Genomic DNA, 27,879 nt, shown 5'->3' with positions numbered 1-27,879 from the left:
TGTATTAACAGGTGAGAACAAAGCATTTTTTTTTCTTCCTCACCAGTTAAAGCAATAGCTGAAGTATGATGAGCAAAAAGAACTGCACCCTGTAGACTCTAAATGGAGGCAGGATTTATTTCTGAAAAAACCAGTTTGCTTTGGCCTGAAGCTCTTGGAGGTAGCTGGCCCTGGGCCCCACAACCTTCTAGAACCATTCTGTGGGTGGGAGTTTCCCTAGCACTGGCTTGCATGATTGTCGTTCTTGTAGAGCAGACTGGTGGAAGTGTAAGAAATGACTGTGTTGAAGGGGATATGCAAAGGAGAGGAACAGCTTGGACAGGATCACAAATCCCTTCAAAAATGGGAAGAGTTTGAAACATTTACTACCGGCAGATCAAAAGCAGAGGGAAAATGAGCAGCTGCTCAGACTAAAAACTGCATCAAGCTCATGCTCTGTACTCCCCCAGAAGTGAGGAGTAAATCACATTGGCATCAGCAATCCTCATTGATCGGTGTTTTTCTAGACAGATCCCTCCCTGAGCCGATCGCCCAACCCTTTGAACTCAACCCAATCCGAGGACACAAATTCCACAGTGTTTTTTTAAGTTAGGTTTATTTAGCAATAGAAGTATGTACATGTAAGAGAATCCCCTGCAGCACAAGACATGCACAAAGCAGTGAGGGACTGAAAGTGGTGCTGCTCCATGGCCTTCCTCATCACCTGTCATCCCACTTTACTCAGCGGCAGGGCCAAGATTAGAAAGGAGCAGGCGAGAATTTTATCAGTCCATGTGGCAGAGTCTTCAGGCAGAGCCTCCCAGCAACCGGTATTAAAACAAGCGAGCACCATAACCAAATGTCTGTTTAATGCCCTCGAAGTAGTAGCGCTGCCAGCCTTGCTTTGTTCTTTCTTCCTCACTGGCAGGAACGCCCTTGCCTTCCAAGCACACCTCTGTCTCGCCACCTTTGTCATTGAAGTTCAAGGTAATGGTTGCAAAGTGCCCTAGAGGAACCAAAGCAGGTCTGTCAGCAGTGTGGGGTACAGTACATACAGCCCCTGCAGGCTGCTCTGCCCCTCCTTTCACAGGGTACCACTTAAAACTCTTCGAGGTCCTTCCCAGAAGGTCTGCTTATAGCAGCTGTGGGCCTTCCCTAGAAACACAGCTAGCAGAGGGCTCCCCCTCCCTGCGGCGTGAAGCAGTTGCAGCTACAGCTGCAAAGCAGCGACTTCATCCTTCCTACCTGGTCACTGCTCTACACAGTGGCTGAAGATGCAGACATGATAGTGTGGGATAGGGAGCTGGGATAACACTGGAGCAGCTCCCAGAACATCCTGTGCTCCCTGATCGGGAGCCACAATAAAGCGTGGCAAATGGGGCTGGTATCCCTCATAGACAGGCAAGTCCATTTCTGGACTACTTACCAGCTGGCCAAGATTTAAATCTCCATTTCATAACAAGTTGCTTCTCAGGAACCTTGAAAAGGAAGACAAAGATTGAGTAGCAATTTTTGGAAATCTTACAGTCTAATAGAAAACATCTAGAATTGTATTAATATGAATGAAGTCTTAGAGATCCCTTGTGAAACACGCACACAGAGGGAAAGAGATTTTAAGGGTCCTTTTACTTTCAATCCCCTTCTAGAAAGGTATGCAGCCCCAAACACTGAGACAGAGTCCCTGACTGTCCAGAAGACTTTAGTGGGAATTGAGTCAAAGAGAAGAAGGGTCAGTTACTATCTTTAACACTCCTCCAAACCCTGACAACTAAAATCACAAAAAGACAGGGGAGATCTATGACTGGAAGTCACATTTTCTCCTCAGACTGAGGTGCCATGCATTAATCCGTACTACTAGGAATGCTTCAATAGCCACAGAAATTATAGGTAACTATTGGGCACCAGGTAGAACCCCACAGTTAGCTAACAAAAGCATTGTAACAGAACTGATAGGAAATTACAGCCTGATAACAGTGCTGCATCTGAGCAAGATACACCTGAACTGGTTAGTACTTACTAGGTCAACAAACTCTCCTGTGACACTGCCATCCAGCAACTGAAACTTGCCTCCTTTATCAGCCTCCAAGGTGGCTTGTGCGTGGGTGAAAGCTTGGACCATCTGAAAAGAATTCAGGAACAGATCTGTGTTACTTGACATTATCTTCCTGAAAACTTGTTGCCTAATGACTCCCACCCAGCTACAAAAGTTCTGGAAGAGGTGGGTCAATAGTGTAAGGTCTTCAGCAAAAGACAAAACCCCTGGCCAGAAAAGCAAGTTTTTAGCTACTATAGCAGCATTTCACCTGGCCAAGGAAAAGAACCTCCAGCTTTCATAGAGCTATGCAGTGTTCTGAGTCACACAGTGATTTACTTTGCTGATTTCTTAATGAAACCTAATTCTCAGAAAAAATATTCTTTGCTTTTCCATTTTTCTTATCAAAATAGGAAGAACAAAAGACTAAGACAGTGTTTAAATAACGATACAATGCTGTGCTCTTGTCCTAAACTATGTAATACCGTGCAGAAAAGTGGAAGCTATTCCCAAAGCATGCTTTTGATACCACCTAACCTTAAAAGGAAAAAACAAACCAGAAGCACACAATTGTAAATCCCAAGTGATCTGGCCACATGTAGTAAGGGATACACCTACAGACAGATGCTGACAGCAGTCTGGAACTTGCTTCTGGCTGGCACTACTCCCCTCTTGTCAGCTGTGTGAAAAGATGCACACACAAGCTTTCAGCAACACCTCTGCAGAACAGCTTTCTTATTCCATTCTCATGGATTGTGAGTGTCTGACAGAACTTCTTTAAAACCTTATTAGAAAGAGCCTCCTATACACAAAGAACAGCTCTCAGAAGAAGCCAGACATTACCTCCTGAGTAACAAATACCCGGTAGAGCTCCTCAGGAGATGTTAAGAAGGTGTCCTTCAAACTGATCTTACAGGTAGGGATCTTGACTCCTATGGATTTGGACTGTGGTATGGCAGTGCTGCTCCTGGCAGCCGTCTAACAAAACAACATGGAAAACAAACACATACACACTTGTTTTCACCAAAAAATCAACAAATGGTTCACATATGCAAGGGCAAAAACCAAGGCTATTAGCAAAGATGCAATAAGATACAACCATACTTAAATATAAAAAGCAGATTTATCACTTTGCTTGGAAGAAACATCATGTGCTGCCAATGGAAACAGTCCCACCTGTTCCAGAGATTGCCAGTTCCTGAATGTATATATCCTATACACAACAGAGGTTGCTGTTCTAAGTCCCACAATCTAATACAGCATACCTTTCTTCACTGATCCCAAAGCATGTTTGCAGTTTTGTTTACCTTGCGCTCTTCTGCTTTAGGAGCCACCTGAGGTGCTGTTTCCGTATGTTCACCATTCACTGTGGGCAAAATCATGCCCTGGGTGAATTCTGGAAAGACAGGAGTGTGCCCATGAAACCAATTAAAGATCAAGTAAACCTTCTGAGTGTACTTTAAAATACGCAATCAAAAAGGGCTTCCTGGTTTTCCCCTTGCTCTTGGCTAGCATCCATAACTTGAAACAGTGTTCAGAAAAAGTAAACAAACTTCTTTTCAAAAGTAATTAATTCTTTCCCTCGCTACTCTCCACCAAAGGCCCTGTCAGAACCTGCCTACACTAACAATGAGGAACTTAGCTCCTCTTCCCAGTCTAGAGAGAGCATCTTCCACACGCTGCTCTCACATTAACGTTGGTTAACCTTAGACTTACGTAGCTTTTTTCCTCTCTCACTCTCTAATATAAATTGCAATCACATCACACCTCAAAAACTTTTGCCTTGCTGATCTAGACACACCAAACCAAGCTTTTTCACTTCTTGTATCACTGCAGGAAACAACAGTAACTTCCAACTCCCTCTTTGATTTATCTTTATCGACACCAGATGCCAGGACTGCACATGGAAAGCCAGACAAGCCTTGCCAGCACCCTGTCCACCAGCACTAACACTTCTGTAACTCCATCAGAACCCTTCAGCCTCGTTCACAATTACATTTGCTTTTTCTCCAGCTCAGTCACTTCTGCTTTTACCAATTATACAACATTTTGCTCCTTTTTCTTCATCTGTTCAGCGTAGCAAAATTCCATTAGAAAGCAGATTTGTATCATATATGCATAAACCTGTATCCTGCAATACTTGGTTCCCACTTATTCTCATTTATCGCAGCCCACAAGATCATACAGATTTTTCTGATTAGCATTCTTTTCTTTCACTGGGTGACTGCATCTCCCAGCCTGAACACTACAGTGCCTGAAAAAAACCCAAGAGTACAGAAATTTAATCCTGGAAAAACAGCAATCAGTGGTGGTTTGTACCCAGCTATCTAGGACATGTAATGTAATATAGCTAAATGGATATAAAAAGCAACTGTAGCATTCCTAGCCTGTATTTGAGAGGAAAGCCAAACTCAGCCAAAGTGCATTGATTTAACTCCAGCTGCTGGACTCAGATTTAACTTAAAAAAAAAAATTGATCCAGATGCTGAGACAGGTCATTAAAAGACCCAACAAAACCTGCAGAGCAATTTTCGGACATCAGTTATTCTAAAACCCAAGTAACACTAGATGTCTTTACCACTGTAGCAAGAGGAAAAAAAAAACCCAAAACAAACTACAAACTGGAAAAGATATCACTTCCCAAGGGAGTAAGCCAGCTGAAGGCCAGATTGTGCCACAGGCAGTGACTATGTCACTGGGGTGACCAACACATTTTACTGGCTTTCATTTTCTCCCTAGCTTCAGAATATGAATGGCATTCTCAGTTTTAAAACATAAATTCAAAATTAATGTTTATTACTGCATTACCACCAGAACCAATCTTTCTGGGCTGAGCTATGCTGTCTAGAGCCAGAAATGCTTCTTCCCAAAGTTACTGTTATTGCTCTGACACCTTTCTGTTGAGATGGAGAGAGCATCTCTTTACTCCCATCTCTTCTTTAGAATTAGTCCATATGGGTTCCCATAACACTTCTCCCTCTCAGTTACATACCCGTTTTCAGAGTGCTGATGTAAGTTTTCATTGCATCTCTAATTTTCTTTGCACCCTCTTGCTTCATCAGGGTCTTCAAGTTAGTCTCAGGCTCATCTTTAGCAAGGCTGACAAGGATCTGAACAATGAATACAAGCACTGATTAACAAGGACATACAATCACAGTTCTTTTATTACTCAATTCAACATCACAGACTTTAGCTAAACTTTCATAAACAGCCCTGCAGTTTTATTCATCTTCACTTCAGCTCTCTCAGCCTACAGTACTGTACCTCTGTGCCTGAATACCTCCTTGTGCTACAGAGCCCTCTGCATCCAGGAGACAGGAATTCATTTGATAAAGATACAACATGATAGGGGAGCGACTCTTCATCAGGGAGTGCAGTGACAGAATGAAAGATAATGGTTTTATGTTGAAAGAGGGTAGATTTAGATTAAAAGTTAGAAGGAAATTCTTTACTCTAAGGGTGGTGAGGCACTGGAACAGGTTGCCCATAGAATCTGTGGATGTTCCATCCCTGGAGGTGTTCAAGGCAAGGTTGGATGGAGCTCTGAGTAACCTGCTCTAGTGACAGATGTCCCTGCTCATGGCTGAGAGGTTGGTAATAGATGACCTTTAAAGATCTCATTCAACCCAAACCATTTTTTGATTCTGTTAACTTAAGCAGCCTCTAACAGTAAAAAATCCTACACAAATGTTTTAAGAAAGGTAACAGGAAACAAAATATTAATGCTGTGAGTATTCCAGTTAGAATACTCCATACATCCAGCTTTGCTTACCTCAACTTCATCGATGTCATTTTCATCTGAGAGATTAGGAATCTCCACATAACCTTTGTACTTCACTCCTGTCTTTGAGGTGCCTGCAATTATAATTATATTGTTCAGATCAACCTTTCTTACTCTGGTTGTTGTCAAAGCAAACTTGTAACCAAATACGACACTTCCCTTTATTATTATTTCCCAAATGAGATGTGTATCCTTGATATTATACCTGAATCTGACCTTGAAACAGGAGGGGTGCATATCACTCACCAGTCCACGCCAGCTTGATAGCCCACTCATAGAAGAAGATAAGTTTCCCTTTGCGGTTGTTAATGGAGGCCTCTCCATCCAGTTTGCTCACTTCTGTCACCTCACATGCCCCTTCTTCACCCTCCACCCTGACAGGCAGGAGGAGAGCTTTCAGCCGCTCCGTGGACCAGTTGGAGGCATCCCTCTCTGTCCTGCAGGAAAACCGAGCAGGGTGACAATGTGGGACAGGCCACGCTGAAAGCGCATATTGAGACTATCCAGTGCTCCCCAGTCTTGTCTCCCTGCCCCACTTCGACACAAACACGCAGAGATTTCTTCCCCAAGCCACCTGCAGCCATTCCCCCGGCACACCTCGGCTCGGGCACCCCGGCACATACGCACGGAGCCGGTGCCGCCCCGGAGGCTCAGCCCGGTCAGCCCCGCCTCAGCACCGTTCGGCGAGGAGGGGACGGGGGCGGCCCCTCTGCCCGCGGCTCCGGCCGTGCAGCCCCCTCCGCGCCGGGGCCGGCCGGGCGGCTCCGGGAGCAGCCGCCCCGCTTACCAGTGCCAGTTGTTGACGTTGGTGGCGTCGGCCCGCTGCTCCACGATCCAGCGCGGGTCTCCCTCCCCCCACTTGGCCATCGGGACCGGGATTGCCGCCTCCGCTCCGAGCGCCCGTGGAAGCTGCTAGAACCGCCGCGCCGCCTCCCGCCTTCCGCCCGGTGCGGGCCCTTCCGGCACGCCCCCGCGGCGCCACCCCGGTTTATTGGTTCCGCCCGGCTAGTTGGTTCCGCCGCGCTGTAGGCAGCTTGGGGCGGGGGCTGGTGCTCCCGTCCCGTCCCCGCCGGCCTACAGCTCCCGGAGTCAGCCCACAGTTCCCAGGGCCCCGATCCCAATTGCCGGCCTAGACACCACTCCGCCGCTCTCCCAGCCCGCTGGGACTGGTAGTCCGAAGGCAAGTCACTGCAGCCTGCGGGGCACGCCGGGACTCGTAGTGCGTGAACGAGGAGCGGCCGCGCTCCTCATGGAGCGGGAGAACTACATGTCCCGGCGTGCTCCGCGCGCGGCTGCCCCACCCCGCCCTGCCCTGCTGTGAGCGCTGCTGGCGCGGGAGGGGCGGCGAGGTGAGAGAGGGGCTGGGGGCGGTGGGGCCGGGACCTGGACCTGCACCTGGGGCAGGGGTGGCGATAACCCCGAGGCAGCTCCTCCATCCCTCCCTCCCTGTGCTGAGGTAGCCACGCGGTGCCGTTGCAGATGAGCAGGGTGCGGGCGGACGAGGAGGAGTACTGGCACAGCTCCAAGTTCCGGGCCTTCACCTTTGACGATGAGGATGACGAGCTCTCGCAGGTAGGGAGGGTCCGGCCCTGGAGCTGCCGGTCCGACACCCTCGCAGGGTGGGCCCCCGTAGCCGTCCCAGCCCGGGTCTCGGCCTTGCACGTCCCGGAGGGTCGATGTTCTGTAGGTGATTGTCACCTCCTGCCCACTGCGGAGGGTACCAAGGGCTCCTGTCTCTCTCCATGGTAGCCAGTCCCAAATCTCATGAGGACGTGGTTCCTCGCCCAGGCACCAAACCGCATCTCCCGCTGGCTGAGCTGTTAGTGTCCGTATAGGTGTCCTTGGGGCTCCCAGTGGTGAGGAAGGACTCCTATGTCTGCTGCACAGCTACAGGATTAAAATACCATCCCAAGAAACAATGGAAGCTGAAGAAACTGTATTCTAAATTCTTTGGGAGATGTTTGATGATAGTAGGAAATGAAGTGTATTCTGCAATTCTGATGGTCCTTATACAAGGTCACTCTTTTGTGTGTAGCTAAAGGAGTCCAAACGGGCAGTGAACAGCCTTCGGGATATTGTCGATGATGATGATGATGACCTCGAGAGGGTCAGCTGGAGTGGAGAACCTGTGGGAAGTAAGTGCAGAAGTAGTGCAAAATATCTTTGAGACAGAGGGAGTTTAAAATTGCTGCTTAAGTCAAGTCACTTAAGTCAGGAGTATTATTTGCTATCCAATTCTGAATATCTAATCTGATTCAAGTCTCCCGGGTCACATTGTGAGCTCCTTGATTTACCTGAGCAGATCCACTGAAAAGAGGGTGAGCAGAAGCCCGAATTGTGTTAAAAAAGAGGAGTGCAGACAAGTGGAGGGAATTCACTGTGTTTTTTCTAATATGTAGCCAAGCTCAGAGCAGGTATTTTGGTGGTTATGGACTGATACTCATTTTGCTCAGGTGGCCTGTGAGATTCTAGGTGATCATTTCCTTCACATCACTGTCTGAAATGGCACTATTTAAAGTTTCTGTATTTTGACCCCACAGCATTTTAAGCAGATATCCAAGGTTTAATATATGCTTATAGAATGACTCTGACACTTGAAATTTGAAAGGGTACTGTAAACGTTAAGCAGATGTGTTTCTAGTGATGATGGGAGTGAGTTAATAGCCCACACACAATCCTATGTGCTGTGCTTTTGAGTTCATGTCCCACAGAATTGTAACACTTGCTAGCCAGTGCCAAACCATGAAAATTTTTATATGGGTCACCCAAAGGATCTTCAGAGACTGATCTTCTTGTCCTTTGCTGTAGCTCTTCCCTCTGCTTTCTTTTCCCACCCAGGGTCTCTTTACCTATTGTGGTTTTTTTGTCTGTCATCCTGATCCTAAAATACATGTGTTGTGCAGCTGTGTGAAAACAAGGGGAAACTGTATGGAACAGGCAGGAGGGAGACACATGCATTGTTGCCAGCAGCATATGCACACTGAGAGCTGTTTTGTCTGTGGGAAGGAAAACTCTCTTACTCTTCAGTGTTGAGGAAAGCATGCTCTTAGGCTTCTGCACTTTGAGCTGGGCCGGGGACTCTCTGTCTTGCTTTGTACTTTTAGAACAAGGACCATGCTTTGCCTCATGCAATAATACATAAAAGGTGGGGGTGTCTGTGTATTCCTTTCACACAAGCCATAGCCAGCTGTACAATGTTGCTGAAACCAGCCATTTCTGGAGGACAATGTGCCACTGCTTAACAAGCAGCATTATATGAGAATGCAATTCTGCATGGAGAGATGGATGCACTGTGTCTACTTACTTAGTGCTGAGGGTCAGACTTACCTTGATGTGCTAGTGCAGAACTGACCAGCACACATCTGGTAATGTTTCTGCCATGCCAGAAGATCGTTCTTTACAGACTCTTTCTGGGATAAAAATGACCTGTCTGTACACAGGTATCTCCTGGTCAATCAAAGAGACAGCCTCTGGCAGCACTAGCTCCCTGGATGGCAGAGACTCCAGTCTACAGAAAGGCTCTTCCTCTTATGCTGCTGCTCTTCCCAAACAAGCTTCTTCCTACTCCCTAAGCAGCCTGTTCAAAGGTGAGGTTCAGTATATGCCATATTGACAAATGTGTTTTCCCTTAAGACTGTCAAGGGGCAATGTGTTATCTTATGTAAATTGTTTCATCTGAAGTGTATTGCAAAACAGGGAAGCTCCCATTTCTCCTCAGGGTGGAAGTGTATTGCTCTCTGGTCAGAAATTGAAGACTCTCTAGTGCAGTAGATCACGTGCTTTTGTGGAGTGGGAAGGGGCTTTGGAGATTACGGCTTCTTAAAATCCAGGTTCCAAAGAACAGCAGGGTAGAGCACAGCACTGTGTAGCAATCCATTTGGTTGGTGGAAAAGAGCAGGTTGCAAAGGGACTGGCTTGACCCATGTAGCCCTCATTTGATTTTGAGTTGTGAATAGAAGACAGATTGATTATGCTTTATTTGGAGCTCAGCTGGCTGCTGTTGGTGTTGGTTCAGCAAACACATGATAGCAGTAGTGGCAGCGTAGCTGGTTATGGGAGGAGCTGTGCAGCAGGCTGTGGGCAAACATACAGCTTGCAAGAGTTCAGCTCTGTTCTCACACAGCCAGACAACAAAGCAGCTTTTACTTTGTCTCTCTTTCTCTGGGGTGTTTTTTACTCTCAACCATGACCATAAGGTGATGAAGAAAGGCATCCAAATTGCAGCCCTGGTGGGTGGAGCTGTCTGTGTTGCCATGGCCTATGCAGTGCTATGTGCTTTGAGCCTCTGCTCTGTAGGTAGATGAGTGAATTCAGGTCTAACCTCTCCTGGCCTCAGCACCAAGAGAGCAGATAGGGATGGAGTGTGGTATGGTTTGCAATGCCACAGACAACTTCAATGCCTTAGAATGTAAGAGGTGAGCCCCAGCTGTGCTGGTGTAGTATGAATCACTGTACAGGGTGACTTGTTCTATGGCATAGCAGCAGTAAACTGACTGCAGTCCAGGCTTATGTTCCCTGTGCAGGAGATGCTGCTGGTGAAGTGACAGTGTCTCATCAGTGTTTTTATTTCAGGACGAAACAAACTCTCAAGTTTCCAGTCCCTTTCAGATGGTAAGTTTTGGGTCCCTGCCTCATCCGGGGAGGGGTGCAGATTTACCTGAAACTAAGCATTTACAAAAAAAAAGGGAAGTGTCATCTGCCTTATGATGCAAGAAGGGAAACTGAATCATGTGCTGTCTAAAAATTGAATTGTGGGTCGTTCTTTCCTCAAAGAAATTAAAGAATTGGCATGATGATTTGGGGTAATTACTTATGTACAACTGACAACTGTTTGTTTTAGAGTAATGCTGTATTGCCATTTGATGCTGAACTTTGGGTCTTCTGCCATGAAAACCAAGAAAGGGATGGGTTTGGAAGTGGATGTGAATCAGGATTTTTATATACTACTCATCTGTGCCTCTCCCTCTCAGCCCTCACTGACACGGGAGTTAAAAATTATGCCCCAGAGCTGCGCAGACCGAAAGCTGAGTACAAGGTGAGCAGCCAGTGCTTGTTTTAGACCAAGATTAGTGAACTTCCTACTCTACTGGTTTCATGGGAGGTGATTAGTTGCTGTTTCAGACAGAAGAGGGCAATGCAGGGAATAGGACAGGGAGCTGCAAAATGCAGCCTTGCAGTAATTTAAGCATTCTCTCTTTTTGCATAGAAGTATGGAGCTTTGCAGGGGGTCTTGGTTTTGGTTACTCCTTTTAATGAATAGCCTAGCAGTCTTTGTGGAAAGGATTTCAAAATAGTGCTTTGTAAGCTGCTTTCGTGTCAGGTCAGATAAACTGGCATCACATGTGGTTTTTACATTTTTTTAAATATGAAAGTTTTGAAATTTCTTGTTTATGAATCACTTGGACAATACAGAAGGAGTTGAGCAGAGGCAGTGTTTCAGTTGGCAGGAATGTTTGTCTACCAGATACGCAGTGATAAGTGTTAGAGAATCTAGAGGATTTTGGGACTAGGTGGTTTCCTCTTACTAGGTGTGAGATTGTGGTCCCATGTCCCTAGGTCCAGGCAGTAATAGGACTGAGCTTATATTTCCTGCAGAGACAGACATGCACAATACTAACACAGCTGTCTGCACAGATTAACACAGACAGACCAATGCCTTTATGAATTGACACATACAGAGAACACTCAAGCTTCATCCTGAGCTTCCTTACTGTCTGACCAGCTCCACTAGTGGAACATACACACGCTGTATGGGTCCCTCCAGTAGCTGGTCTTAGACATCTGGTTTGTTTTGTAGCTGAATCCCAGACCCCAGTCTCCTCCAGTAGCTGGCACTTGCATCCTTGAGCCACCAGGGTTCATGGTCCACCTGTCCTTGGCCATCTGATTGTCCCCAGGCTGGTGTATTTTGTCAGTTAGCCATTAATGACAAAACCTAACAGACAGCATTTCCTCAAAGCACAGCAGGAGAAACAAGAGTGCCCTGTTGTGTTCTGTTCTGGGCCTGCAGAAGCAGTGAAACAGGAAGGAGAAGGATTATACAGCCTCTTAAATGCAAATGGGGGTGGGACAAAAAAGGGAAAGCTAGTGGCAGCTTTTGATGAGTGTCCTGACAGTGACAGGCTGAGAAGATGCCTCTGGCCAGAGGTGCTGGAGGGAGCTCTGGTGCTCAGGATATTTGACACTCAGCTGTACATTGCTTTGAGAGACTCATGCACAGAGGTCTCCCAGTAGGACTGGGTCAGACCTTTCATCCTTAGATTTGGGCTTTCAATAAATCTTCAGTGGATTTAAAATTCACTGTCCTCAGAGCTGGTTCTTGTTGCTTCCTTTCTCTGGGCCTTTTGAGACAGAAAGCTGAATTGCAACTACTGGATTGAGTGCCTCACAGAGACCTAGATGAGATGACTTTATGGTGTCTGAGTTAGGAGTGGCCTGGGCCATCATCACTTTTTATCCAGTGCTTCAGATCGTAGTGTCTACCTGCTGCAGGGGCAAAATTCTGGTCGTTGCAGCAGTGGTAGCATGTGACCTTAAGGTGGTCCTCCTCCAGGCTTCAATGCCCTTGTCACACTGTCCTTGTCTTGTGCAACTCCCCAGGTTCTTGCCTGAGGCTATTGTCCCTGTGCTCTCCACGCTGCTGTGGAAAGCTCACCAGCAGAAGTCTGTCTGAATTGTAACAAGAAACTGACTCCTTGCCCTTCAGTTTTGGGTTAGTCTGTTTTGCATGTATTTTGTTTGTCCTGAAAGCAACATAGTTTGCAAGGAGAGCAACCTGATGCAATGCACTACTTATAAAGGATATGATGACAGACCTTACTGAGGCACTAGAAATGCTGTGTTAACATATGGGCCTTTAACTTCCCTCCACACCAGCACATGCAGAGTCTGAGGGCTCAATATTTGCACCTGAAAAATGTACATATACCTCCTACTAACACCTTTCCTGGAGCAGCTGAATGATCAGTGTGAGTAGCTACATGTAGGCCAGCACTGATGCAGCAGAAGTGGAAAGCAGCTTGGAGATGTCTGAAATGATCTGAGGTTTAAGAGTGCTTTATTTCTCTTGTGGCAGGATTACAGTGGTGACTGGAGCCCCAAAGATACAGTCAGGAGAATGCAGAGGGGCAAGGTAAGGACTTTGCACTCTCACCTGCTTGTAAGAGATGGAGGATGGGTGGTCCCAAAATGCTTTACACTTTGCTGTGCTCCTGGCTATCCTGGCTTGCAGCACCTAGCAGGGATGGTGGTCTGCCTGTCTGTTACTTCGCCAGGGGGCAGTGCTAGGATCACTAGCTCAGGAGCAGCAGGAGAACTTCAGGGTTTTGTTGCTTTGTTAACTTGAGTTGTCCCCTCAGCAAGGCTCTGACAGTAGGTGTCTGTACTGCTGTGTCCCTTTCTACCCCTTCTGCTCCCTGGGGCTGGGTTCATTTTAAAAATCTGAGGGGGTGGAATTTTATCTCCATTCTCACTTGGTGGCAAATGGAGGGAGGGAGACAGAAATGGTTTCACTGGAGCTGTAATCTTAGTCTCAGCTGCCTCAGTGTGCAGTGAACACATAGGGAGATTGTGGTTTCACTCTGCATATATCTCCTCAAAGGCTGAGGTGAGCTAAAGGTTGAGAGAGGCCACAGATGTGGGGTAAGAAGAAGGGAGAAAGAGTTATGACTCTACTTCTCTGGTCTCCTTTGCGGAAAGGGGCTTGTAGAGTTCCCTCCTCTTGTCAGGGTTAGTGGTTTGTGGTGTACAGGAAAGTTTTGTCTTGTTACAAGGGTGTTTGTGCTGAATGTACAGTCTGCTGTCCTAGACTGTGCAGTAATGAGGGTTGACTGCAACCCCTGTGGGCAGATTTCCAGGGATTACGTGTGGCATGTGGTTTCAGCTAAATGAGAATTTCTCCACTCATTGGGAGGGCAGTTATTCATGTTGCTGAAGGGCTTATGGGAGAGGAATGAATAATAGCTTGGATTCAGCCTGAGGATTGTCTCATGTCCCACATGCCTACTTCTTCCTGCTCTGTCTCTAGGTCTGCTCTCTAGAGAGATTTCGCTCCCTGCAGGACAAGCTGGTGCTCTTGGATGAAGCTGTGGCAGGGCATGATGGGAATGTCATTACAGCTGTGAGTCCTGCTGGGGCCATACAGGGCTGGGACTTGTGGGTGGCCCCACAGAGAGTGCTTGTGAGAATGCAGTCAGCTGGCCACCTGGTCTTGCAAGACTGGGGGGTGTTCTTTAGTTCAAACAGTTACTAGAAGTGTCAAAGCTAAAGACTGGGAAATTCTGTATTCCTGCTGTCTTTCCTGCCACTCTGCAGAATTGATGTTAATAACAAGGACTCTGATCCATCAGCCTTACAGATTTTTGCACCTACTTCTTGAAGGTCAAGGTTTAATCTGCTCATTTCAGCACAGAAAATCTGGGACCTGGCATTTGGGATCTGGGGCCTCACCAGTTTTTCTGGCTTTTAAAATATCAGAGAGAAAATGGATTGTGTTAGAGCTTACTTCATCTGGGTCTTTTAATTCCTTTGTATTTTGCATGGAAAGGTTTTCCTTTGTAAATTTTGGTCTCACTTACCTAAACTCCAGAGTAGGAGCTTAGGCAAGAATCTAGGCAGCTGTGGCCCAGGCTCACTGCTTGTCCTGGTTGTTGTGGGTACCAGAATTAAGTTCAGTGCTATAAGGGCTGAATTTTCAGAGGCCCTTTGCAAAAACTTCTCTAGGCCTTGACCAGTGTGCTGTTTGTTTGTCTGCCATAATTCTGACCTGCCTGCCTGTGCTCACAGGTCCTGATATTCCTGAAACGGACACTGAGGAGAGGTGAGCATGACTGGGGCTGGGATTTCTGTAGTGTGTTTCAGTGAAGGATGGAGGGGGTGATTTCTTCACTGGGTGCAAGTTACAAAGAGAGCATCTGGGGTATTGTTTTTTTACTAAGCATGAAATATTTTTGTAGCAAGTGTAATGTAGGAGGTGGGGGGGATGGTGATGCCTACGAAGGCTCCAGAGAGGAGCTTTAAGCAGTGGTAGGTGGTGGTGATGAGATGAATGAAAACTAATCTCTAGAGGTAGCACTTGGCTGTGAATTCAGCTGTCAGCCCAGTGATTGGGCTCTTCTGTGCTCCAGCCTCCAACACTGTGATTTGAGATGGGATAAAGTTGATGAATCCTGCCAATGGCTCCATGCACTGTGCTAAGTCCCTTCTGCTTGGTAGTGCTATCTTACTTTGCCCATCTGTACATAAACTCTCTCCCCTGTAGAGATCTTGTTTCGGGAGCTGGAGGTGCGGCAGGTGGCCTTGTGCCATTTGATCCATTTCCTCAGAGAGACGGGGGAGCAGAAGTTCCTTCTGGATCTGCTCAGGTGAGGCTGTTGATCCATCCTGTGGCAGGCTGAACGCACTGCTAGGAACCTGCCTCCAGGTTAATGCTTGCTAATTCCCTTTTGCAGGTTCTTAGACAGGACTGAGGAAGTTGCTGTGAGTATTCTCAGGAGCATAAGCTCCCTTACTGCAGGGGGGGAGGCTGGCTGCAGAGTGTGTGGGAATCAGGTGAAAGCTTTTTGTCCCCATTTCACCCTCTGGAAATACTGTATCTCCCAAATCCATGAGAAAACACTGCTTCTTTCCCCTCTCCCTCCAGCTATCTCAGTACCGGGAGCATTTAAACATCCAGGATGTAGAAAAAAGGAGGGAATTTCTGAAAGGTTGCATTGGGTAAGAAAAAATGCAAAAGCAGGGAGGGATGTGGATTCTTCACAGAAAGTGGTAGTGAAGAAAATTAAACCTCTGTGCCAGTGCCATGGCTTATGTGGGTTGAGAGCTGCTGTTGGTTTTCCCTTAGTGGGGAGTGGGAGTAGAGTTGCGGGTACAGTGTAGACCAGAGAGGAATCATTGGTGGTCATCACTAGTCCAGCAGCTTTTGCTGGTAATTCAGGAGGAAAGATGCTTCAAGGGACTCTCTGATCATTGACCCTTCAGATCGTGATGGATGAAAGTCTGGGTGCCTGAGCACTTGAGGAAGTTGGTAGCATCCACTTTAGGTTATTCTGTGAAAGTTACCGCATAATGTTTCTTTCTCTGGAGCCTGTCTAGGAGAGGGCAGTGGGTCAGGAACTTGAGTAGCCATTCAAGATGGGAAGAATGGGAGCTTGTTTGGTAGAAAAAAATTCTTCTAAGAGTAGTTAGAAGTAAATGAAGGATTCTGTACTTCAGAGCTTGTCACAGTGTCTCTTTCCTTCATGTCTGGCCAGGCTGCCATTTTCAGCTGAGGATAACTCCCACATCCAAGACCATTATACCCTGTTGGAGCGACAGATCATCATTGAGGTATGAAATCTTCTCTGCTGGTCAGGAGGTGGCTGGGACTACCTGTGAGATCTCTTGCTGTCCCTAACCTATACCACTTTGGATCTAATCAGTCTGTCCTAGCTAGTGTATTTGTAATTGCTGTTCAGGCTGCTGTGCCAGGCACATGTGAAATACCAGATCTGAGACTTGATAGCATGTTGGGGCTGTGCTTGCACATTGCTGTCACAACACTCTCTCTAGGTCTCTATCCCACAGCTATACAGGCAGTTATCTTGGCTCATGTTCCGGGTCTGTCTTCCTGATTCTGCAGGCTAATGATCGGCACTTGGAGATGGCTGGGCAGTCAGAGCTGTTTCGGAAATATCCTCGCAAGGCTTCAATTCTCAACATGCCACTAGTGACCACCCTCTTCTATTCCTGTTTCTACCACTACACAGAGGCTGAGGTGAGGATGTGGCAGAAGATAAGGTTGCATCTCATCCTTGTAGCCCTCGAGATGTGAGGTGGTCAAGTTGCAGCATATTAAGGAGAAAAAGGGAAAGAGAGGTCATATTTCATCCCTCAGAGAGACCTTGTCCCCTGGCACCAGTTTAGGGTTTTGTGCTCCAAGACATTCAACCTGGTACAGTTTGTCAGAGAGTTGCCTCCTAGAAACCACTGTAAATCCCATGAGGCTGAGCTGCGTGGTACTGGTGATGCACCAGTTGAGGATGTAGGGGAAACCAGACCAGACAGCTAATGGGGTGGGATAGTTGCTCTCTTCTGCCAGTTGCTTCCTCCTGTGGCACTGACATGAGCAAAAAGCAGTAAAATCTTGAGAAGATTGACTCTATGCAAGGCAGATGCCTTATAACAGGTGTCTGAACCCCTGCTGTGGCCTGCCCTTCTGAGTTTGCACTGACTTGTCTGCTTTCTCTAGGGAATGTTCAGCAGCCCCACCAACCTGAAGAAGACATTTAAGGTGCGTGAGTCTCCCCTGTTGTGGCAGCACTAGCTGAAAACATGCACAGACAAACTGTATGTAATGAAGGAGCTCAGTAGGCGGAATCTGAGGGCCTCAGCCCTGAGCTAGGGAGGGGGCCATGGCATGCTTTTTGAGCAGGGCCTTCCTGGAGTCTCAGAAAGGCAATTGGGAGCCATATGTACCCTGTTTGCAGCAGTACTTGCAAATCTCCACTTCCTAGTCTCTGCAGTGCTGTGTATGGCATCAGGCAGCACCTTCCCTCTTTGCCTGGGTGTTGGTGTAGGTCCTGACAGAGCTGGGGCAGATGCCATTCATGTCCAGCCCACAAAGACCTTCTGAGCTGTGCTACTGTTCTGACTGCAGCTTTCTGCCTTGCAGATTCCTGATAAGCAGTATGTGCTGACTGCCCTGGCAGCCCGTGCCAAGCTGCGGGCCTGGGGTGATGTGGATGCCCTCCTCACCACCAAGGTGAGCTGCAGAAAGCCTTGCTGGGGACACAGTTCCAAGTTCTGGCATCTGCTACTGATAGCTGGCTTGTTCTGGAGTTACTGGACAGACTGGTTTTATTTCAGCAGGGCCCAGCATCTCTGCTGCAGAATGTTGCAATACTTTCCTCCTCTCCCTGCCTGAGACCTCTGCTGGGCCTGGCTTGGCTGCAGCAATAAGGTCAGAGAAGGGGGCTGCCCCTGAGCTCTGCTACCAAAGGGATTGCAGCCAGCCCGTGCCCCGCCACTGCCTGAAGGGCTCTGCAGTGGGGTGCATGTGATGGCTGTGGAGTATGTTGCTGGCACTGGGAGAAAAAAACACATTTTCTTGTGGCTGGAAGGATTATCCTTTTGGGTTAACATAGGTTGGGTTCTCATTTCAGAACTGGCTGGGTTACACCAAGAAGAAGGCACCTATTGGCTTCCACCGGGTAGTGGAGATCTTGCAGAGGAACAATGCTCCAGTGCAGGTGAGCCAGGAACCCCTGCTAATGACCTGCTCTTTGTTGGGATTTGTTGTATGAATGACTCCTCAGGTGAGCTGCTTCCTAGCTGGAAGTGGGAGAAGCTTGCTGATCTTTTGGCTTTGCCAGGTGGGTGCAGCACACAGCTGAGTGACCCATGTCTCAACAGAAGGTGTGGGTGGTATTGAGGGCTGGGTCCTAGCTCTGACTGCAAGAGGGGCAGCTGGCCAAAGTTGGCTGGGAACTCTCTTCCCATGTGCATTGCCACCTTTCTTTGCTACATTTTCTCTTTCTTAATCTGGCTGGCAATGGTTAACCTGATCCGTAGCAATGAGGTAGCCTAACATTCTGTTGATAGGAGGAAAAGTGCCAGCAAAACCTCAGGTCTGGACATGAGGAGAACAGACTTCAGGCTACTCAGGGAAATGGTAAGGTCCCCTGGGAAAATGTTTTTGCAGGCAGTGGGGTCTGTCAGTCAGTTTTTAAATATGACCTTCTAAGGGTACAGTAGCAGGCAATTCCCAAATGTTGGAAGTCAGGCAGGCAAGGCAGAAGACCAGCTTGACTGAACAGGAATATTCTCTTGGTAAATAAGACTAAAAAGGAAGGTGTAAAAGCAAGGTCAAATGACATGAGAATACAGAGATGCTGCTTGCCACTGTAGGGAGAAAATTTTTTGCAGCCAAAGCTCTTGAGGTCACTTGTTCCCTAAAGAAGGGGCCAACTCTGTGTGACCAGCAAATTTGAAAGGTTTTGGGACTGAGGTGAGGGAATGAGGCAGGACATACCTGCAGAAGGGAGCTGAGACTCTTCTGTCTCTCACAGGTGCTGCAGGAATATGTGCGCCTAGTGGAAGATGTGGAGACCCGGCTGAACCTCGCTACCAAATACAAGTGCCATGATGTTGTCATAGAGGTAGGTTGCTGCTGTGTGAAGAGTTGGGACACGGGCTTGCTTTTTCTCTCTAACTTTTCTGTTCTCTGCAATGTGCCACTTCTGTCACGTGCCTGGTGGTGTTTGTTTATCCCTGTGCCGTGGGAAAAATGATAAGGTTCCCAGTAGAAGTCCATGAGCCAGGAGGGTGGCTCCTAGCATTTGTGCTGTGAAATTCTTCTGTGTTGGGAACTGCATGGGGGATTGTAGAGCTGCCCTGCCCATCTGCAGGATACCATGTAACCACTGAAGTGTCCCTTTCTCTCAGCTGGGTGCTGGTTTTGCCCTTTATCTAGACCTACCGGGATCTAAAGGATCGTATCCAGCTGACAGCATATAAAGGCAAGGTGGAGCGGGGCTCTGCAGAAGAAGAGAAGATAAACAGCATTCTCAGCAACACAGTAAGAAATGCTTACTCTTTCTTCCAGACACTCTCACCAGAAACAGGTAGAGATTAGGTGTAGGGGCATGGCTGTCCTATGTACTTTCTATCCCTGCTGGGAAGCTAATCTTTTGTTTGCATTCAGGGTAGGAATGAATGGTTATACTGATAGAAATGGTACGCTCTTGCCATAGCTGTCCTTGTCAGGAATTGGGAGTCACTAAGTTGGCCCCTAGGGATCAGTGTTCAGCATTGCTGTTAGTCGTGTCTTGTTCCCTCTTTTAGCAAATCCGGTGGAAGAATTGAACACCTGTGGAACAGCCTGTTTGGCCATCGCCTTGTCACTGAAAGAGGGAACTGCAGAACCCAGTCCAGAGCCAACAGAGCAGCTCTGTTACTACTCATTGCATGATCACCGTTCGTCGGTGACAGTGGATGCCCGTGCCCAGTGGACCGTGGTGTTCAGGCTGGTTGAAGACAGCTACTACTAAACCTTGGCTGGCAAAAGCATGGTACTGATCCAGCAGGGTTGATTCTTTTTGGAATCTGATTGTATTTGACCTGGCTGTAAGCCAGGCATCACTTGTGTGTATGGAGGGAAGTTGCTGGGCACAGCAAGATGAATGTTTGCTCTGGGTGATGCCTGGGCTTGTTCTTGCAAGAGGAGCATGTCAGTCACATTTGTGAGTCTCTCCAACAGAGAGTGCTGACCAGTCCCTGTAACAGTCAAGCTGGCTTGGGCATCACTAATCATGGCTGTGTCTGGAGTAAAACCTACCTGGACCATGTTCTCCCTGTGTGAAAGTGCTGGGAGGCAAAGGACCACTTGCATTTTTTTTTTTCTTTTTTTAATTCTGGCTCACTCTAGGAAAAGAGGTGTGTGAACTCATGCAGAGAGCCAGGACAGCAACCTCTGCCAGTATCCTTCTGCTTGCACTCTGCAGCATTTGGAAGATCCCTTTATCAGGGAAATACCTAGTGTAGAGGTGGTCAGAGTCCATATGGGTTGGATGGAGAGCAAGCAGGAAGCTCTCTCAGTTGACACAAACCTGCTGGCCCTAGCAGCTCTTTTCTCAGAAAGTGTTATGCCAGGAAGGACTGAAATGCACTTTCTCAGAAACACAACTCCTCAGGCAGCTGCTGGCTTCATCCTTTCAGACCTCACTTCAATTCTGTAAATAAAGTTGTCTCTTTCTCCTTGGCCTGTTTCTTTCCTTTCCCCACTAAGCACATTGTCACTCTTGTGTGTTAATCCTAAGCAATTTATCACCTCCCACAAAAGGAGTTGCAGGATGTTTTTTAATATTCTGAAAAGCACAGTGCATGTCACCATGGAGTGACATTGCTTGCAGCAGTACCTTATTTAACACCTTCAGTGCTGTCAGCACAGATGAATTAATTTTAGAGTTTGTAGGGGAGTTTGCTGCCACAGAAGGTCACACAAACATGACAGTAGATTTGGATTCCAGCCTCCTTGATGCACTATGAACTGGGTTTTTTTTTTCTGTTGGTGTTTGTTTTTTTTTCTTAAGGAATCATTTGGGTTGGAAGGGACCTCTTGATCATTTAGTCTACTCATGCTTTAGCAGGATCACCTGGAACAGGCAGACCAAGACCATGGCTGTGTGGGTTTTCAGCATCAACTCAGCTTCTCTGGAAAACCTGTTCTGAATTTGGCAATACTCACAGTAAAAGGTGAGTTTGTGTCTTCAGATGGACAAGCACATTTCAGTTTGTGTCCGGTGCTCCTTGTCATCACTGGGCACCACTGAAGAGAGTCTGGGTCCCTTTCTTTACTCCCTGTTATCACATACTTGGACAAATTGGTAAGACTGCCCTTGATCTAGGGCCATTTTAGCTGAGGGATGCTAAAGTTAATAGTAACAAGTCTAATACAGCTTGTATTTTATGTAGCTCATAGTAATTGAGTAAACGATGTTGTCTACAGGCTGCATATAAAGTCATATAACCCCATAAACTCATAGATAAGACAAATAGGGAGAATGGTCCTCCAGGGACATGTTGGAATAAAATCCTCTTTCTAATCATCTCAGGGAAGAGATGAAACAGGGTTTATTAAATAGCTTTTTATAGGTCTTGAAAACTAGCCAGATTCCCAAGGATCAGCTGTTTCAGCTAAAGACTTTAAATCAGCCTGCAAGGACTGGGCCAAGCAGCTGAGTTCTTTGCATATTTATTCCTTTGTGTCACTCTGCTGCTGCCCTTTGCTATATAAGAACAGTGATGGGCAGCCACCAAAGTCCCTCTGTGCCACTTTGGGCAGGCAGACTGCTACCAGTCTGGTAGCAGTGGTTTGTGTTTCACCTGCATGTGGCAGAGCACAGGTAAATGTGTTCTGGTGCCTAGAGGTGTGCTGGTTCATAGCTCTGCTTTCTCTCTGAGCTTTTGAGTCCCTTTCACCTTGCTTAGTTCAATAGCCCTGCAGAAGCAGAGCTTTACATGCATTTATGACAATGCTGAGCTGGTGGCCTGGGAGGACATTGTGTTCCTCTGCTGCCTCCCGTCACACATGCTGCCATTTGTCCTGTCACTGTGTACAGCCTTGACACCTCCATCCCTCCCCTCAAGAAAAATGGACCATGTCATTTCAGAGCCTGGGCCTGGAACTGTCACCAATTAAACTCTGACCCTATCTTTGAGGTGGCAGTGAGTTGCATTACTTTATTCTGGCCAGGATGTGCAGTGAAAATCATTCCAACTCCATATCCTGTATAAGATTTTTCACATATTTATACATTGATCAAAAACAATTTTTGAGCAAACAAGCTTTATGTCATGGGTGGCCCCATGTCATTTTTTTTATGCTGGCAGACTCATAACTCATTCTTAACACACAAAATATTCACATACTGCAGTGAACTCATACAACTCCCTTAGAGTTAAAAGAACTCAAAGCATCTGAGCAAACTCCACCATAACAGCTGCTAACTTACTAACTTACATGTGGCCTAAAAAGACTTCACAGTGCACCTTTCACCATACAGTTTCACTACAGGATTTACTGCAGGACTCAATCCTGCAATTTCTGGGTATTACCACTGGATGGAACTCTAACCCATTGTTTCTACAAAAGGGGATCTGAAACATAGGAACAACCACGCTGTCATGAATGCGTAGCTGAGTGCACTTGAAGCACCCCTGGTGCTCAGCGTGCCGTCATGGCAGAATGGTTGTATGACCTGTCAAGGACTACTGGTTACTCAATTAGTATGAGCTACATAAAGTACAAGCTATATTAGACTTGTTACTATTAATTTTAAAATCCCTCACCTAAAATGGTTCTAGATCAGAGGTTTCAAATCAAACAGGTCTGGTTGTCAGTGTGATTCCTCCCAGCAGTGTGAGATGAGAATATCTCTTCACATCTGTGTGCACACTGGTAATTGATACTTGATTTTTGTTCATCCTGCAAGGAAAATATAATCCCATGAATAGATGGTGGTCATTTTTTATGCAGGCCTAAACAGCATCCTGTGGCAGAATCTGCCTCACCAGAAGGCACTGAAATGAACAAATGACCTCACCTTTCTTGAATGCTGCCTCATCTGTGCAGAACAAAAATCTTCCTGCCCAGCTTTGTGTGCAAGAGTTTTTTTCAGCAAAGATTTTGCCTCTTCAGTTACTCAAGAGGAGAAAGATAGTTGAATGCTGAGGTACTTCTTGTCTCTGCTTTGCAGCTTGCCTCATCTCACAGAAAGCATGGGCTGCCTTGTTGGGTTGGAAAGTGCTGAACTCCACGCTGTCCTTAGGAACACATCTCTGCCCCAGGAATTGCCTTAGATGATGTATTAGCAACAGAAGACCTGGACTGAGTTATTTTGTCCCTAGATCCTACTTATCAGGGTTGTCTGAAGCAACTGATCAAGACTAGGGCATTGAATACAAAAAAAAAATTCCTATGGGAATATCTAGGGAGGACAGTTCTTGGGGGTAATGATCTTATTGACAGTTCATGAACTGGGCTACTGAGGATGTTAAGACAGGAAGGCTGCTTGAGGGAAAGGATTCCTGCTTTTGCAGGACTGTTCTAGAGCCATTCTGCAACATTTTATATTCAAGTCTCTGAGTCTGATGGTTTCTCAAAGACCCAAGAAGGAGTCATGTAGTCAGACACTGAAGAAAACCATTGTTTGTTACATTATTAGCAAGCTGCTTTGGACAGTTGTTGCCAGTAAATGTTTCCACTTGTTTTCCCATCCCAGAACCTTCCCCTGGTTTGTCCTGACAGCTGTGTCACTGAGAAAGTCTCTCTTTAGGCAGCTGCTAGAAAAGAGAGAGCTTGTCTTTGCCATCTGATGCCTGGTGCTCTACTGTACCAGGCACCCTCTGGAGACTGTCCTACAAAGCAGTGTGGGCTGCTCAGCACCAGACATCTCTCACTTCAGCTGCAGTGGAGCCTAACGTGATACTGGATAACAAGTCTCCATTATCCACAGCTGCTTCCAACAGTTTCTCAGAAATTCCAGAGGAAAATGCTGAGTACGATTCTAAATCTTCACAAACCTTAATGAAGCCCATGAGGAATGCTTTGCTGAGATCTCGTCCCAGCCCTTTCATGGGACTAAGTGCAAGAACCAGCACTGTTAACTCTCAGACTCTGAACTATTCCAGCCAATAACCTTATGCACACATTTTCTTCTATGAGTTTCAGTCTCTACACTGCTCAGCAAACTTGCTTATCCCTGGTTACCTGAGGTGGTTTTTTTTTTTGGTTTGGTTTGGTTTGGTTTGGGGTTTTTTGTCTGAATTTACTTCTTACATAATTTTCTTGGCCTATGAACTGCTTCAGAACCTGTGTTTCTATTGCAGCTTCAATACAGAACTGAATTACAAAACTAAATTACGGTTATTTTGTAGAGGCTGCAGCTTTGGTGTAAAAAACTAAATAGGATGAGGCCCAGTCTTTTTTGTTTTATTATTTTTTTATTCCCCATGAGGGACCTTGAGAAAGCCATTGAATCCTGACAACACAGTAATGATTTAGTCAGGAGTGCTCTTTGTGTTGAGCCAGGCCTTCATGAGCACTTCTACTTCCTTGCTGGTGATAATGCACCCCACTCTCACCACCACAGACTATATGAAATGTCCTTCAGGGAAAAAGCAGGTAACTGGATACTCTGTCCAAATCCACCCAGGACAAAGCAATTTTTATTCCATAAATTCTATAGTTCAGTATTCTTTTGTACTTTCTGCCACCGTCTATCATGTGTCACAGTACTGTTTACCATGATAAACATGCCTACCTGGTTTTGCATTACAGGAAATAATTTTTGTGGCCAAGGATTAGTTATGCATGTTGCACCTAGATCCCTTGCTTAATTCTGATTGCTGACAGCAGCTGTCTGCACACCTGTACACCAGTTATTGTATATGCCATTTATCTTACATCTGGGTTTCAGAGCAAGCCCAGTCTGCAGACACTGAAGCCTGGGAGAAATCTATTCACTTGAGCATTTGGGAAGTTCTTATCAATCACTTGTGCCTAAAATATGTCTATGATTGGTTTTTTCTGTATTTTCAAATCAACTGTGAAGCAGAAGTGAAAGACAGACAATGGTACAGTCTGATCCATAACATCCACTTCACTTAATTCCTGCAAGCAAATGAAGTATTGCAGAAAAGAGACAATGTGGGAATGGGTTTGGTGTAATAAAATGTCTAAGAGCTGCAGTGGCAGTGCAGTGCACAATTTTTTGTAATTGTTAAAAGGTGGAACTGTACCTCCTTGAACAGTCTGCAAGGTAATAAGGGTACAGTCTGCTGTGGCTGCTGGGCTTCTTACAAAGGCAAAAGTGCAGTATGAGTCTCTAATTCTGCCTCTGCATGTCCTGTGATGCAGGGACAGCATCTACTCCATCCATGGCCTGGAATCCTTGCAAAGAAGGAGCTGTAGTATAGGGCTCCAGTCCTGCTTTTTGGATAAACTGTGAGAAAGTGAGGGCATCTGCTTTCTCTCCTGTTGGTGCCTTTCTCTCTAGGAACAGACCCATATTGTCTCTGTATGGGAGGGCAATGGATCTGCTGAAGAGAGGCTCCTCAATCCCCAGCAGCTCTCGCACGTGTCGTGAAATTTCCTGAAATACAAGACAAAACATCAGAAATTCTCATTTCTTAAACCAAGACAATAGGGCAACAGCTAAAACTATCCATTCCATGTCAGAGCAGCAGGAAATAACAGTGATATTCTGAATTTTGGTACAGTTTCATGCTTGAAGTTGCAACATAAGGGGGATATGAATCCATAAGCTCCATGTGACTCTGTTAAAGCAGCGCATATCACCTTCTCTCCAGATTTACTATCAGGGATGGCATCACATCTGGTCTCCTAGTGGCATAAATATAGCTCTGCTTTCATCCTTGCACTTCAAGGACAAACAAGTTATGGATAAATGAACTGCAGTCTCTTCTGCTTAAAGCAAAATCATTGCTGTTTGTTAAATTATAATGCAAATTACAGTCTACGCAAAAGTGTAAAAACTAATTAGTGAAAAATCATATTGTTCATTTAGAAAATGATGAGTGTATGGTTATTTGAGATGGCTGGACCTGGAATTGTGAGTGAGCAGGGCCTTACCATTGTTTTTGAAGCAACTTCTGAGAATTTAACTATCTAATTTGACTGAAGCTTCAAAATACAATTTGCAAGGTTTTACTGATCTTTCACAGTATTTGCTCAAAACCCTCCCCCAGCTTTAGCTTGACTTTTTGTGATAACAAAAGAACACCAGACTCTTATCTTGAGTGCTTTTGATATTTAGAATACCATTACAGTGGGATTAAAACCAGCAGTAACGTCCACGCTGCATAGCTTCCACATAATTAGCTGCGTGGTTCTCTACCAAACTGCCATTTCCCCTAAACTGCAAACAGTTTCCATCTCACTGAGCTGATGCTATCACTCTTATTTCTATAGCAACTGTATCAGTTTCCACTGCTCACAGCCTTTAGTTTGTATTTCTTGTTGGGAAATTGCAGTTTTAACTTTTCACCTCCTTTAGTAGACACTTCCTGAAAGACCCAAAGGGCCCCATCCTGCAGAGCTCTGCATACTTGGATTCTGTCAGAAAAAAGTTCTTTAAAACACAAATAACTGGCAGGATAGGGCATGACCTTTGAGAGCATCTAGGTTCCACTGAAGTCTGTGAGATGTTCCCAATTTACCTGCAAGCTTTGGAAAACACTACTGGACTGTCTCACTTCCAAGCTTGTGGCAGTGTCCTGGCTGTCTGTTGCTTATCTAGAGGAATTTCAGTTCCAACCAGAGGAAGAATGGGTCACAGCTGATATGTCTAACCCATGGCCTAGTATTTACTCAGCAGCTGAACTAACACCATACATCATCCCTATATCCCAATATGAGGGTGAGGCTTACAAAGCATATAGAATTCTTCCACTTTTGGAAAGCACAAATGACTGTAGTCTCTACCTGCTTGTACCAGAAATATTCATGAAGGTTTGCTGTCTGAAAAACTTAGTGTTAAATTGATGCCTCTCTGTCAAAACAACAGGCAGTCTTGGCACTAGTTAATGTTTTTGGTGGCATTATTTAGTTTCAAACAAACTGTTAAGATTATGCAGCCAGACAGAACTGTGGTGAAATTGCATTTTGGTATTGTAGGATAAAATAAACAGTGTTAATACTCTAGTAACTAGAGTATAGAGCTTCTTCTTTCTTCTTGGTTTGAACTTCTACCTGAGCCTTCTGGTGAAAGCAACTTCAAATTGTGATGCAAAACAGATGATTTGGCTCTGTAAATGCGGTCCCTCTGTGGTTTCCACTAGGGAAGGGAAAGGGGGTAATGAAACTTAAGTAAATTTGTTCTTCTGAACTTTTAGGAAGCTTTGGAAGGCCAGACTGTAGCCCCGAAATTCAGCCTTAACTATCAGTGTTAAAGAAAATATAGAGGTTTGAAAGGAAAAAATGTTCATAAAATGAGGAAGAGACAGCTCCTGTTTGTGTCCAGCAAAGCGTAAAAGAAGGAAATAAAACCGAGCGGCCCTTTTGCACCTGCATGTGGCCGAAGTCCGTGACGCCCATGGCGGGCAGGTTGGAGCAGTTGGCGTGGATGAGGCGGCGGCCGCTGATGCCGTTGGCCCTGAAGCATTCCTGGGCAGGGAAGCGGAGGGAAAGGAGGGAAAGGGATCGCCCTCTGCCACTCTCACGCGCACACTGAGCTCAGCGCCACCGCTCCAGGCGGTTTCCCGCCCGGGCCGGCAGCCCCGCACCTGGTACTGGGGGAAGCCGAGCTGCGCCACCCACTCGGCCACTTCCTCGGCGCTCCAGGTCAGGAAGGGGCAGACGGCTCGCGGTCCCCCTGCACCCTCGGGCTCAGGCTGCGGCCCTTCAGCCGCCCCAGTCCCCGCGGAACCCGGGCGCGGCTCCACCGGCCCCATGCCCCGCCGCCGCGTTTTCCCGGGACCCCGTTACCTTGGCAACCATCGCTTCCTGGAGGTGCGCCCCCTTCTCTCTTCCGCCACTCCCTCCCTGCTGTCAGCCTGCAACGCCGCCCGCGCCCCGCGGCTCTGCAGA

The 27,879-nt window shown here is 46.5% G+C and overlaps 4 protein-coding genes across 4 annotated transcripts; 2 read left to right on the top strand and 2 right to left on the bottom strand.

The window, feature by feature from the left end:
- Positions 1–576: 576 nt before the first annotated feature.
- On the bottom strand, positions 577–6,747 carry AHSA1 (activator of HSP90 ATPase activity 1). The gene is made up of 9 exons (XM_066552457.1): positions 6,580–6,747; positions 6,039–6,229; positions 5,784–5,866; positions 5,004–5,121; positions 3,319–3,407; positions 2,855–2,989; positions 1,997–2,098; positions 1,406–1,457; positions 577–985 (listed from the first exon to the last, which is right to left on the bottom strand). The coding sequence occupies exons 1-9, from the start codon at positions 6,657–6,659 to the stop codon at positions 813–815; spliced, it is 1,023 nt and encodes a 340-aa protein (XP_066408554.1). The 5' UTR covers positions 6,660–6,747; the 3' UTR covers positions 577–812.
- Positions 6,748–7,106: 359 nt separating this feature from the next.
- VIPAS39 (VPS33B interacting protein, apical-basolateral polarity regulator, spe-39 homolog) lies at positions 7,107–20,529 on the top strand. The gene is made up of 20 exons (XM_066552428.1): positions 7,107–7,141; positions 7,272–7,364; positions 7,828–7,927; positions 9,233–9,379; positions 10,365–10,403; positions 10,763–10,827; positions 12,868–12,924; positions 13,819–13,911; positions 14,577–14,610; positions 15,052–15,154; positions 15,242–15,269; positions 15,433–15,506; positions 16,043–16,118; positions 16,411–16,545; positions 17,020–17,061; positions 17,443–17,532; positions 17,933–18,019; positions 18,839–18,928; positions 19,243–19,347; positions 19,614–20,529. Exons 2-20 carry the CDS (start codon positions 7,272–7,274, stop codon positions 19,632–19,634), a joined length of 1,479 nt encoding a protein of 492 aa, XP_066408525.1. The 5' UTR covers positions 7,107–7,141; the 3' UTR covers positions 19,635–20,529.
- A 416-nt stretch (positions 20,530–20,945) lies between these two features.
- Positions 20,946–26,994, top strand: NOXRED1 (NADP dependent oxidoreductase domain containing 1). Its single transcript, XM_066552549.1, is given in 6 exon segments — positions 20,946–20,953; positions 21,759–21,966; positions 22,785–22,989; positions 23,383–23,631; positions 23,634–23,714; positions 23,717–26,994. Coding segments are annotated over 6 exon segments (1,002 nt in total). The 3' UTR covers positions 23,968–26,994.
- Positions 23,463–27,757, bottom strand: SAMD15 (sterile alpha motif domain containing 15). The gene is made up of 3 exons (XM_066552781.1): positions 27,576–27,757; positions 27,358–27,456; positions 23,463–25,423 (listed from the first exon to the last, which is right to left on the bottom strand). The coding sequence occupies exons 1-3, from the start codon at positions 27,741–27,743 to the stop codon at positions 25,157–25,159; spliced, it is 534 nt and encodes a 177-aa protein (XP_066408878.1). The 5' UTR covers positions 27,744–27,757; the 3' UTR covers positions 23,463–25,156.
- Positions 27,758–27,879: the final 122 nt, after the last annotated feature.

The sequence above is a fragment of the Molothrus aeneus genome, chromosome 6, assembly GCF_037042795.1.
Source record: "Molothrus aeneus isolate 106 chromosome 6, BPBGC_Maene_1.0, whole genome shotgun sequence".
In the NCBI taxonomy this organism is placed as follows: domain Eukaryota; kingdom Metazoa; phylum Chordata; class Aves; order Passeriformes; family Icteridae; genus Molothrus; species Molothrus aeneus.
Note: the sequence above shows the minus strand (reverse complement) of the source record. Positions and strands in the feature narration are given on the sequence as shown.

Excerpts from the sequence above, each read along its gene's own strand:
- VIPAS39 (XM_066552428.1), top strand. The coding sequence starts at position 7,272 with ATGAGCAGGGTGCGGGCGGACGAGGAGGAGTACTGGCACAGCTCCAAG. Across the intron at positions 12,925-13,818 it reads GGAGAATGCAGAGGGGCAAG|GTCTGCTCTCTAGAGAGATT; the intron begins GTAAGGACTTTG and ends CTCTGTCTCTAG. Across the intron at positions 14,611-15,051 it reads GAAACGGACACTGAGGAGAG|AGATCTTGTTTCGGGAGCTG; the intron begins GTGAGCATGACT and ends TCTCCCCTGTAG.
- AHSA1 (XM_066552457.1), bottom strand. The coding sequence starts at position 6,659 with ATGGCCAAGTGGGGGGAGGGAGACCCGCGCTGGATCGTGGAGCAGCGG. Across the intron at positions 5,867-6,038 it reads TATCAAGCTGGCGTGGACTG|GCACCTCAAAGACAGGAGTG; the intron begins GTGAGTGATATG and ends TTATAATTGCAG. Across the intron at positions 2,990-3,318 it reads CTAAAGCAGAAGAGCGCAAG|ACGGCTGCCAGGAGCAGCAC; the intron begins GTAAACAAAACT and ends TTGTTTTGTTAG.
- SAMD15 (XM_066552781.1), bottom strand. The coding sequence starts at position 27,743 with ATGGGGCCGGTGGAGCCGCGCCCGGGTTCCGCGGGGACTGGGGCGGCT. Across the intron at positions 27,457-27,575 it reads TCGGCTTCCCCCAGTACCAG|GAATGCTTCAGGGCCAACGG; the intron begins GTGCGGGGCTGC and ends TTCCCTGCCCAG. Across the intron at positions 25,424-27,357 it reads CGGACTTCGGCCACATGCAG|GAAATTTCACGACACGTGCG; the intron begins GTGCAAAAGGGC and ends CTTGTATTTCAG.